Source organism: Alosa sapidissima, chromosome 23 (genome assembly GCF_018492685.1).
Source record: "Alosa sapidissima isolate fAloSap1 chromosome 23, fAloSap1.pri, whole genome shotgun sequence".
Taxonomy (NCBI): Eukaryota; Metazoa; Chordata; class Actinopteri; order Clupeiformes; family Clupeidae; genus Alosa; species Alosa sapidissima.
The window spans coordinates 26929920-26942419 of NC_055979.1; the positions used below are offsets into that span (position 1 = coordinate 26929920).

A 12500-nucleotide genomic window follows, 5' to 3' on the forward strand; every position below is an offset into this window, starting at 1 on the left:
TGTAAGTTGTACACCCAGTGGTGTGAGTGAACATACTTTAGTCTTGTGTGGAGCTTGGCAGCTTTGTGAGTGTGACAGGTATGAAGCCAGTGGTATGCAAATGAATCTGCTAGTCTCCCACAAACATGTAGCGATGGCGTGATCCCGCATGTCCTCCACTCACCCATGAAGTGTGTAGGGCCAAATCAGCGTCTCGGCTGACGCCGACGCATGGGACTCTCCGTCTTCACACATACATCAGACTTCAGAGTGTGTGGACAGACACGTTAGCGCTTGAACTGATGATGCATAAATAGCAGAGAAATTGGTAGTCTATACCCCACATCCTTAAAAATCCTCAGGAAAACCACTTCTTGAGAGCTTGTATGTGTGTGTGTGTGTGTGTGTGTGTGTGTGTGTGTGTGTGTGTGTGTGTGTGTACGTGTGTGTGTTTCCTGTCATACCTACTTGTGCTTTGTTCTGGTTGAGTGCTCTGCTGTTTTAATATTTCCTTTTGCTGTCCGGTTAGCTCAGTGGAAAGTATATGTGTGAGTATATGTATGTGTGTGTGAATGTGTTTGTCTGTTTGAATGTAACTGTGTGTGTGTGTGTGTGTGTGTGTGTGTGTTTGAGTATTTGTGTGTCTTTGTGAGTGTTTGTGTGTGTTTGAATGTTTGAATGAGCTTGAGAGTGCGAAAACAAACTGTGTGTTCCCAGTGTTTTTCCTGTGACTCGTAATGGCTCAGTGTGGACCTGGCGGAAAGAGTGTTTCTGCTATGAGTCACACACACACACACACACACACACATACACACACACACATGCATGCACGCACACACGCATACACACACATGCACACACACACACATGCACACACACACACACACACACACACACACACACACACACACACACACACACGCACATGGGTCTGCTTAAAGCAGCCTTTGTTCCTCCCACATGTGAGGAGTACACACTCACACTCATCCTTCCCCAGTCACACACACTGACATGTTGAACACACACACACACACACACACACACACACACACACACACACACAGACATGTTGAACACACACACACACACACACATACTGACATGTTGAGCTGTCATAAAACGTCTCTGTGGATTGTCCTCTGACTCATTAAGTCTAGAGAGTAAACAATAACAGCCCAGCACTGCATAACACCTTAAAACAAAACAACAAGAAAACAAAAAAAACAGTATTTCTACTGTACCTCCTGTAGTAAACAGTAAACAAAACAAAAAAAAATGATTTGCTTTTTACTGGAACGCTTTTGAATGTGAACATTAAATGTGGACATACAGTTTTCCAACCAAGAAATTTTGTGTAAAAACGGTGGATTGCATGTTTTGCATGCAAATACCTGTACAACTAAAACATAAAAGTCTATGCAGTTTTTGTAATGTCAACAATAGCCAGTATTTTGAAACCTGGTGTACTTATTGACTGCATGTACCTTGTAAAGTGAAAACGAGATGTGTTAGTATATATTTAACAAAATGTGTTTTTTAAACGAAAATTATCCATTTGGCCAATTGTGTTTTGTAGGTGTGAGTCTGTGTTAAGAGTTTAGAAAAAGTATCTGAAGTATGTTTGCTTGTTGGCGATTGAAAAAAACTGTAATGTATTTGGTGATATGTGGAATGGTAGTTATGCAGCTTCCTGAGGTTGCCCTTCCTGAGAGGGGGGTAAAGGAAGATGAAGAATGGGAGGTCTATTAGGCAGATCTCTGATTGGGGTATACCTCATGGTGCAGATCTCTGATTGGGGCATACCTCATGGTGCAGATCTCTGATTGGGGCATACCTCATGGTGCAGATGTGGGATTGGGGCATACCTCATGGTGCAGATCTCTGATTGGGGCATACCTCATGGTGCAGATGTGGGATTGGGGCATACCTCATGGTGCAGATGTGGGATTGGGGCATACCTCATGGTGCAGATCTCTGATTGGGGCATACCTCATGGTGCAGATCTCTGATTGGGGCATACCTCATGGTGCAGATGTGGGATTGGGGCATACCTCATGGTGCAGATCTCTGATTGGGGCATACCTCATGGTGCAGATCTCTGATTGGGGCATACCTCATGGTGCAGATGTGGGATTGGGGCATACCTCATGGTGCAGATCTCTGATTGGGGCATACCTCATGGTGCAGATGTGGGATTGGGGCATACCTCATGGTGCAGATGTGGGATTGGGGCATACCTCATGGTGCAGATCTCTGATTGGGGCATACCTCATGGTGCAGATCTCTGATTGGGGCATACCTCATGGTGCAGATCTCTGATTGGGGCATACCTCATGGTGCAGATGTGGGATTGGGGCATACCTCATGGTGCAGATCTCTGATTGGGGCATACCTCATGGTGCAGATGTGTGATTAGCTTTTGTCTTATAAGGCAGCTGTATGATTGGGGGGCTCTCTATGGGGCAGTTCTGAGGTCATCTCACGATCAGGCAGTTGTGTCATTGGTTATCTCTCCAATTGGACTTTTATTGGTGTAATTGGAGAAACTACGTGATCGATAATGATCGTGGGAGACAGTTAGCCCGGAAAATCCAGACCCTGATAATCTAGAAAGATTAAGGGTCTGGCCAAGAATAATGTAATGGCCCAACTCGAGGGGCGGCAACAAGCATGCATTTAAAAATCTCACTGCACGCAATTGGAACACTAGACCATGTTTACTCTGAATGATCTCGGACTTCGACGCAATCGGATAACACTACGACCAATGTGTACTGTCCTCCAACGTTGCAGCGATGTCTTCATCAGTTTAGCTGGTTCCCCGGAATGTTGGGGTAAAAGTAAAGTGCTTCATTGCTCCTTGCCAGAGTGTCTCGCAGAGACAATTCCATTGTGCTCTCACGAGAACTCTGGATTTCCAGGGTAGGAGACAGTGTTATTGGTGGGCTAATGATCGGGTGTGTGTGGCGGGCTAATGATCGGGTGTGTGTGGTGGGCTAATGATCGGGTGTGTGTCGTTGCTGGCATTGCCAAAGGTGCGGGTGCTGGTGGGCTCTGTGTGGGGCTGCTGTGTATTTGTTGGGCTCTCTTCAAGGCTTCTGTGTGATTGGTTGGCTCTCTCTGAGGCTGTTGTCTGATTGGTGGGCTGTGTGTGGGGCTGTTGTCTGATTGGTGGGCTCTGTGTGGGGCTGCTGTGTGATTGGTGGGCTCTGTGTGGGGCTGCTCTGTGATTGGCTGGCTGACGGCCGGGTGATAGTGAGTGACAGGTGGGCTGCGTGTCGTTGCAGATGGCCCGCTGGGGATGCCCTGGGCTGCGATGCTGCAGAAACTGCTGGGGGAGGAGCTACCTGAGGGCCTCCACGCGTGGATCGCCAACCTCAAGTCCGTGGTCCAGCCACTTCTGGAGAGGACGCTGGATCTGATCGACGTTGCCATGGGCAACCAGAACCAGGAGGAATGAGACACCACTCCCAGATTAGTCGCTCTGACTTCAGTCAGACTGTAGACGGAGATTAAGAAAAGAGTAGTTGTCAATGGTGGTAGTCGTGTGTTTGTGTGTGTTTTGGGTTGTGGGTGAGTTTTAGTAGCTTGTTTAGGTCAGTGAGAGTGTTTTGCATACAGGGGTGGGGGATGTGTGTGTGTGTGTAGGTGAAGGAAATATTTGCCTCCTCTACTACATTCATACTGGTCAGGTCACGTGTGTGTGTGTGTGTGTGTGTGTGTGTGTGTGTTGCTCTTAGACACTTCTGACCTCTTCTCCTGCATGAAGGACTTTCTGCTCCATCGGTCATTGTGTTGTCGTTTCTTCTTCATGGGCATTCCTTTCTGGAGCAGACGCTGAGCCACTACCTCCTCTTCCTCTTCCTCCTCCTCCTCTTCCTCTTCCTGTCCCTATCTGCGCTTCTCATGTCCTTTCCTGCCATAGAACGTAACAATGCATGCCATTCGCATTCTTCCCCTTTGGATAGCTCGCTTAGACTGGTCAGTGAAGGTCAACGGGGTCATTGAAGGTCAGGATAGGTCACAGGAGGTCAGTGAAGGTCACGGGAGGTCACCAAGATCAGCGATGTGATGTCTAATCTGATGACCTGCGCCTCAGGCCGGTGTGTGTGGCGATCTGTGTGACCGTGCTGTGGGGTATTCGTTATTCTTAGGGTCGAAGGTCAATAGAGCTGAAATCAAAGTTCGATTTAGATGACTACCGGTTCAACAAACTTTTCTATACCGAACACGCCCCATATTGTTGCTATGTGCTTGTTTTAAACCCACATGATGTAATTCTGTGGTAATGCGTGGATCGCTTTGTTATCAGCTTAATGTAAAAATCACAAATTTGACATGTGAGGAGGAGACAACGAGTTAGTTAACGTGAGAAAAGGTAGGAGTGACATGAGGGAAGGAAATCAATCTCACAGCATGAGAGTCATCAGCCTGGAATGCTGTACTTCATTCCTCATAGCAGGGAATTCCTCAACAGTAAACCTGAGTGACTACCCCAGTACTGTCTAACTGCCCTTGGCCTATGAGACTTGCGTTGGATAACTACCCCAGGCCTCTAAGACTGGGGGCTGAATAACTACTTCAGGCCTCTAAGACTGGGGGCTGAATAACTACCCCAGGCCTCTGAAGGGTAGTTTCAGCCCCGTCACACAAACCCTGTTGCAACACGCCAACCTTGGCCTGTTTCCGTCGCCGTGGTTACAGCCCCCGAGAGAAGAGAGAGACTGAGTCAGCACACATTCCTGGCATTGTAGCAGGTTTCTACATACACACACATGCACAAACACACACACACACACACAAACACCCATACTGTATACACACACAATCACATGTACACACACACAATCATGCACAAACACTCACCTGCACACATGCACCAACTCACACACACACACACACACACACACAGAGGTGGGACCAAGTCACTGTTTGGCAAGTCACAAGTAAGTCCCAAGTCTTAGCACTCAAGTCCAAGTCAAGTCCCAAGTAAATACAGAGAAGGGCAAGTCGAGTCCAAGTCCAAGTCTCATCAAAGCCAAGTCGAGTCCAAGTCCAAGTCCCAATCTTTTTCAAGTCCTGAACAAGTCATCAGGTACTCTTCACTTAATAATGGCATTATTAGACTATCGATCATAATTTTAACACTTCCATCTAATCCACAGATTTCTTTTTTATAAATACAGATTAAAATATGTTCAATGTTTCTGTCTTGAAATCTTTTACGATATATGCATGCGCATACAATATACACATGTGCATACCTGAGTAATCTGTACAAAACGGATAGCTACATGACAAATAAAAATATTGTTTTTCCAAATTTCGGAGCCCACTGTAAGGATGAGTAATAATTTGACTGATGGCATTTCACTGCGCTAGGCCACAGATTTGCCTGCAAACAATTTATTAGGCTGTCTGCCAGTGGCGACTCATAAGGGAAGCCAAGGTCAACACTTTTATATTATTTAAAAGATAATAATGACACAGTAATTTTGTTTTAAAGTATTAATTTCTTAAGAAATACTACACATGTGATGCTGTTTATCTCATTTGTAAATGGTGCACTGTCACTTTAAGCCCATTGTGTGCCACTGTCCACACATTCTCATAATGATCTTTTTTACCAGCTCCATTCCTATGGCTAGTCCACAAACTCAAACATTGTTTGTGCCACATGAATAGCACAATATTAACAATGATAAGCATTATATTAAGTTGGCACAAACAGCTTTCATTCCTTTGGAAATAGATGCATGTATGACATGATGCTTGCTTGACATTTTCTGTTTGCAATTAAATGTGAATTATGAGCCTGGTAGCCAGTAGCCACCTAGCTAGCTGAGTGGAATGCGTTTCAATCGGCATATCAATGTGCTTCATGTAAACAAATTATTGAATAGGCCTACTTCAAGACTCACCATTTCCATTAAACAAAGGCAAAGACAACTCTTCATATTCTTGTCCACTTTCCAAATCACAGTGAGTGCAGCCTATGTCATAGTGACCTGGATCTCATAGTTTATAACAGTAGTGAGAACCGGATAAATCCGCAATTTCCCCTAATCTCGTATTTGTTGCCTTCATGATTTCCTTTTATACGTTTCTTATATTTAAAAGAAAATATCAATCATCATCAACAATGACAAGCCAGCTGGAACCTGCCACTCGGTTTCTCTCCCTCTCGTGCGTGCTTAGATGGGGTTCTCAATTAAATGGAGTAGGCTAGCATAAGTTCAAGTTGGATCTTAATGGAGAGGACTCGAAAAGTATCATCTTTATGTAATATGCTGTTGGTGCATTTTGACATTGTAAACGTTCTCTAACAAGAGTGCAAATCAGTTTGCAGTAAAGCTACTAGTTATTAGCTAAATGTTGGTCGTTTCTCTGTCTCTTGGTGCTCTACACACAGTGCGTAACGCATGTGGGGGTAGCGGCAGCACTGAACTGTGCTCTGGACTGGCCGCTTGTCTCCGCTATTTTTTTTTTTTTTAGTCGCGGAGGGAAAACATCTCTGGGGTGACTGGTCCACGATCAGGACATTTAGTTTTTGACTCGAGACATGTCAAGTCGTCACAAGTCAAAGAGGCAAAGTCCGAGTCAAGTCTCGAGTGAATAGTATTCAAGTCCAAGTCGAGTCGCAAGTCATGCCGAATTTTATCAAGTCAAGTCTGAAGTCATTAAAATCATGACTCGAGTCTGACTCGAGTCCAAGTCATGTGACTCGAGTCCACATGTCTGCACACACACACAGACAGACAGACACACCCATACTGTACACACACACTCACACAATACTGTACACACACACGCAATACTGTGCACACATACACACACACCCACGTGCCAAAGGTGTGTGTTTGCATCTCTTGTGTTCTGTTCTGTTTGCCAGCTGTTCTCAGTCTGCTCATGGAAGCTCTCCGCTTCTGCATGTGTTGTGGGACACACACTCTCTCTGTGTTTGTGTGTGTATGTGCTCTCTGTCCTCTGTAGGCCTGTGTGTGTGTGTGTGTGTGCGCTTTCTCTCCTCTTTAGGTCTGTGTGTGTGTGTGTGTGTGCTTTCTCTCCTCTTTAGGCCTGTGTGTGTGTGTGTGTGTGTGTGCGCTTTCTCTCTTCTGTGTGTGTATGCGTGTTTCTCTCCTCTGTAGGCCTGTGTGTGTGTGTGCGCGTGTTTCTCTCTCCTCTGTAGGCCTGTGTGTGTGTGCATGTTTCTCTCTGCTCTGTAGGCCTGTGTGTGTGTGTGTGTGTGTGCGCGTTTTTCTCTCCTCTGTAGGCCTGTGTGTGTGTGTGTGTGTGTGTGCATGTTTCTCTCTCCTCTGTAGGCCTGTGTGTGTGTGTGTGTGTGTGCGTGTTTTTCTCTCCTCTGTAGGCCTGTGTGTGTGTGTGGGTGTGTATGTGCGTTTCTCTCTCCTCTGTAGGCCTGTGTGTGTGTGTGTGTGTGTATGCGTGTTTATCTCTCCTCTGTAGGCCTGTGTGTGTGTGTGTGTTACTGTGGGACTGGCTGTGTTTGTGTCCTCATAATTTTTTGGGACCTTTACCAAATGTTGCATGTTTGCAAATTGTGTGTGTGTGTCTGTGGTTAGTGTTGGGTCAACAGCATGTGCATTGTTTGTTTACACGCTGCCTCATCTGTTTAAATTGAGCGTTATTGTTTGTTTGTTGTTGTTGTTTACGCTGTGCTGAATAAAGACACACTCCAGGTGAGAACCCTGTGACTCCTGTGTTGACTTGATTTGTGAGTCACGCTGTCACGGCAACAGCTGTCACAGAGCTCCGAGCTATCAGAACAGGCACTCGGGGAATGCCACACTTCTGTGTGTGTGTGCATGTGTGGGCATGACGGTGTGCATTTGTATATCATGTGCAAGTTTTGCATTTAGATGTTAAGGTCTTTGTGCGTCTGTGTGGATACATATGTGTCTGCATACAAGTGTTTATCTCGTGTGTGTGTTTATATTTGTATGTGTGTGAGAGAGAATTTGTGTTTAGAATTTGTGTTACTCTCTCTCTCTGTCTGTCTCATTATGCATATGTGTGCATTTAGACATATTTTGCTACAGGCATTTTTTCAACTCTGAACTCTAAATCATGATGACACAAATGAGGCTTATCCAGTTTGTCCAAGGCTATGCCCTTTTCTCTAGACACACACACACACACACACACACTCTCTCTTTCTCTCTGCACATGAGAGTTTTAAAATCTGTGAACCAGTCAAAGCAACTCACAGCAGTAGATCCTGCTGACACACCCAACTCTCTGAAAAGCACTTTTAATCTGTGTGCACACATTACTCACATTGACGTAGAATGATGTGCGTGTGTGTGTACATTAATACATTAATATTCTCACGCCTAATGTTCTCAAAGTGCATTAATGTTCTCAAGCCTAACTCAGAAATACCCTGCATTCTTGTGCACATATGTATGTGTGTGTGTGTGTGTGTGTGTGTGTATGTAGCTGATGACTTCCTTCCTTCCTATGTTAATCACTTTCCTGTGAGTTCTGGTGTCCTTGCTCTCTGATCTCAAGCAGCACTGATTTGCTGCTGCTCCATCTGGGTGTGTAGCGGGTCTGGCCCGGCTGTGTGCCAGCTTTGTGCCGGATCTGTGTCACGTGACCTGCCTGAGGAGTTGGTGGGCGTCGACAGTGCAGTGTTTGGAATGATGCGGACAGGAAATCATCTGCTCATATGGAGGGAATTCCCCTCCTGAAGCTGGAGTGGACTTCACTGCCCCCTAGTGTTTAGTGGACACACCACAGCCATTGGCCATAGGGGGGAAAAAAGAAAATCGGTCAACCCCTTTTATATCGATCAGTTTTCCCTGATGTCAAATCTATCATTGCCACATACATCCAATCAAAAAGTAGAGCTGCCAAACGTATCCAATCAGAGAATAGAGCTGCAACGTGCTTCCAATCACAGAGTAGAGCTGCCAAATGGATCCAATCAGGTAATAGAGCTAACAAATACATCCAATCAGAGAGTAGAGCTGCAGCATGCATCCAATCAGAGAATAGAGCTGACAAATACATCCAATCAGAGAGTAGAGCTGCAGCATGCATCCAATCAGAGACCACCAGCTGGCCCTCCTCCTTTATTAGGTGGATAAGCCAACTTTCAGCAGCACCGCCAGCACTAAGGTTAAGGCACGGTAGTTTGGGATCACGTCATGTGCTGTTGTTTACCTGTGTTGTTGTTGTTGTTGTTGATGTTTACCAGCTGTGTTTGCATTTGCACAGAGGCCGGCTCGGGGCAGATGGCTGGCATTCTCAGTGCAGTAGGTGTGGCAATACTTGGCGCCGCCTCCAGCTACTTCGCCTACCAGAAGAAGAAGCTCTGCTTCAAGATCCAAGGAGGTGAGTGTGTGTGTGTGTGTGAGAGAGATGTATGTATGCATGTGTGTGTGAGAGTGAGCAAGAAAACATGTGTGTGTATGTGTGTGTGTGAGAGAGAGAGGTGTGTGTGTGTGTGTGTGTGTGTGTGTGTGTGTGTGTGAGAGAGAGAGGTGTGTGTGTGTGTGTGTGTGTGTGTGTGTGAGAGAGAGGTGTGTGTGTGTGTGTGTGTGTGTGTGTGTGTGTGAGAGAGAGAGAGATGTGTGTGTGTGTGAGAGATGTGTGTGTGAGAGAGAGAGAGAGAGAGAGAGAGAGAGAGAGAGAGAGAGAGAGAGAGAGAGAGAGAGAGAGAGAGAGAGATGTGTGTATGAGAGAGAGAGCGATGATTAGTCTGTAATACCCTCCTGTTCTTTCTAGGAGCTGATCCAGAGAGCGGCAAACATCACCAGGGTACCGAGTCTGAGCCCCAAGGTAACACACTATGAGTCACACACACACACACACACATACATACACATACACATAGACACTCAAACACACACACACATTTGATAACGATAACTTAAGACTTTTATAGCAGCTTTCACGAAACAAAAAAGAGAACATGATCCATCACACACTCCTAACATAGTCTTTATATCTTGAACCATATAGTAACTCCCTCTTTCTCTCTCTCCCTGCCCAGTTCTCAGTAACCTGCTGAGGTCCTCCTAGTTCTGGAGCTCTGAGGAGAATTATGTTTGACCTTCGACACTTGCACCTGGTCAAGGGTTGGGAGCTGTTAAACACATTTGTGCCATTGCTTTTCATTTGTGTTCTCAAATGTTCTTGGCTGTGTTTTTATTTTTGTTTTGTTTTTTGTTGTTGTTTCTTTAGTTTGTAACTTTGTCAGATTTCCTGTTGTGTCGTGTCGTGGGCTGAATATGTAATTAATTGAGTTTATGTTGATTTGAGTTCTGTTGTTTACGCACACACTGTGTTCATTTTGTAAGAAAGGATATCTCTTTAGGCTGACTAGATTAGTCTACCTGCTTTAGTCTTCACATACCTGCCCATGTGGTAAGGCCCAGAACAAACAAGCATATATATGATACATTATATACATCAGTCATATTTACCACATCTCAACCTACAGCAGTGTCTTCCAGGTCGTGGGATTGTATATATAACTTTCCAGTAGCACTCTGTTTAATCCTATCAACTCTACGGAGTATTCATTACAGCTTTCTCATATAGTAGTAACATAAGCATCTTTTTTTTATCTTCAGCATCTTTAAGTGATAGCACACATATTTCTTTATGTGTGTGTGTGTGTGTGTGTGTGTGGGTGAACACAGTGAACTTCTGTGCCGCCTGCACACACACAAGAGTTGAAGCTGGTACCGTGTGAGGAAGTCTCTATAGCGACGGGTCATATTGCATGGGGTGGGTAGTGGATCGTAGTCTAGTCTTCATGTGATATAATTAGTTGGCTTTACAGTATGGCTCATGCTCTCAAATGTTTCGTTTTTATTGAGTGTGTGTGTGATGTTTTGAGTGTGTGACACTGTTTGTGTGCGTGTGTGTGTATGTTTGTCTATGTGTGTATGTTTGTCTATGTGTGTGTATGTTTTTGTATAGTGCTTTAACTACAGGTAAGGCAGGTGTTGCAGCTTGTGTGTGTCTATAAAGCAGAGCCTTTGCTAATTAACCCTGCAGCCAACCTGCAGCTGAAGGAGCATTTTGCATGTAGTAGGGCCACTGACGTAGGACAACTACCTGGAATGTAAATCCTGAACAAGAATATAGATTGTGTGTTTGTATGTGTCTGTGTGTGTGTGGCGGAGAGAGGGGGGTGGCATGTTTATGTGTGTGTGTGTACTTATGTGCCTATGTGTGTGTTTGCATACACACTTGTGGGAGGACTCCCTCACATGCTGTGCAGGTGAGGGATGTACCTGTGCCGATGTGTTGTGTGTATATCTCTGACTGACACACACACACACACATCTGATGAAGAGAGAATGACAGGGAGATGCTGACAATCAAGCCAGCTGTGTCTAGATGTCTCCATGGAAACAAACATATGACAATGTTTCTAATCTGTAAATAAGGCTGTCTACTACCAATTCATATCTTTAGTTTACTTACTTTTCTCTAAGAACAATAAAGGTTTGGACTGTTATGGAGATACCGAAGTTTGTCACAAGTCTTCTGAGTTTTAAAAAAATTATATTATTGTTATTAATTTAAGATAATGTCAATAGGCTAGTCAATAGGACATGATCAGGTTCACTACTACTACCCTACTGAATACTGACTAAACTATAAATTATGACCGAAAGACATAATTATACTCAACCGACATACCTACATAACATACCGGTAACAGAAGTCAATAACTCGACGCACGTTAAAAACGTTTTAGTCAATGAGTTGTAGTTCAACGACCAGCGACACATGACCGTGAACTCCAGCAACAGGTTGAAGATTGACTTCAACCTGGGTAGAGCACGGGGGACTCACGACACGACTGACTAAATACGATAGGCTACGGTAAACGGTACAATACGCGTTTTTTTAAATAATTACCACATGGCCGCGGGTGTCCGAGCGCGTAAGCGACTATGATATTTAGTGTCTCTCTCTGTCATTAGCGTGTTGATTTCTACGACCTCCAGACTCACTGGCTTTTCCACAGTTTAAATCGGGATCTTTCTGCACCACTGCACCGATACAATGCCAGGTAAGACAGCTAGGTCTAGGGACATAGCGCTTAGTCAGGGTTAAAGCTAATACCCACGGTTAAGGATACTTATTACTATCACAGGTTTGCACTGATTGCAGACCGATGACACCGAAGGCACTGCATGCTGTAAGGAAACACTATAATTTACTGTGTTGTGATCATGGAGGTTAGACATAAGATTAGGCCCATATAATTACTGACCTTTCCTGTGCCCAGCCACTTTTAATAGAGTGGATGATCCAATGACTGCATAGCCTACTAGATATAAATGAACAGTGTGGCTCCATGCACTTATGTTCCACATAATTGAAGCCACCGTTTGTCTAGAAGCTAGAGGAAAGGGGACTTCAATTTTATACAGTTGATGAACTGGTAATGAATCTATAGGGGAGACAACCTCTGGTCTTTTCTGTGTGTGTGTGTGTGAGATATGTGTGTGAAGTGAGCATACAGGAAC

The 12500-nt window shown here is 44.8% G+C and overlaps 2 protein-coding genes and 1 long non-coding RNA gene across 4 annotated transcripts in view; 2 read left to right on the forward strand and 1 right to left on the reverse strand.

Annotated features, from left to right (window-relative positions):
* cd99 (CD99 molecule) overlaps positions 1-11485 on the forward strand; it is a 31664-nt gene extending 20179 nt beyond the window's left edge. The window contains exons 15-17 of the mRNA XM_042079756.1: positions 9223-9339; positions 9733-9786; positions 10001-11485. Of these exons, the coding sequence (XP_041935690.1) occupies positions 9223-9339; positions 9733-9786; positions 10001-10029 (200 nt within the window). The 3' untranslated portion in view covers positions 10030-11485. The remainder of the gene's footprint in view (positions 1-9222; positions 9340-9732; positions 9787-10000) is intronic.
* LOC121698042 lies at positions 2114-2328 on the reverse strand. The gene is made up of 3 exons (XR_006026680.1): positions 2310-2328; positions 2186-2247; positions 2114-2154 (listed from the first exon to the last, which is right to left on the reverse strand). It is a non-coding gene; the product is annotated as an uncharacterized LOC121698042 (long non-coding RNA).
* An 18-nt stretch (positions 11486-11503) lies between the features above and the next one.
* The window catches only part of gyg2 (glycogenin 2), a 10729-nt gene continuing 9732 nt past the window's right edge, over positions 11504-12500 (forward strand). For both annotated transcript variants that reach the window (XM_042079751.1, XM_042079752.1), the window contains exon 1: positions 11504-12040. In XM_042079751.1, coding sequence (XP_041935685.1) covers positions 12034-12040 — 7 coding nt within the window. In that variant the 5' untranslated portion in view covers positions 11504-12033. The remainder of the gene's footprint in view (positions 12041-12500) is intronic.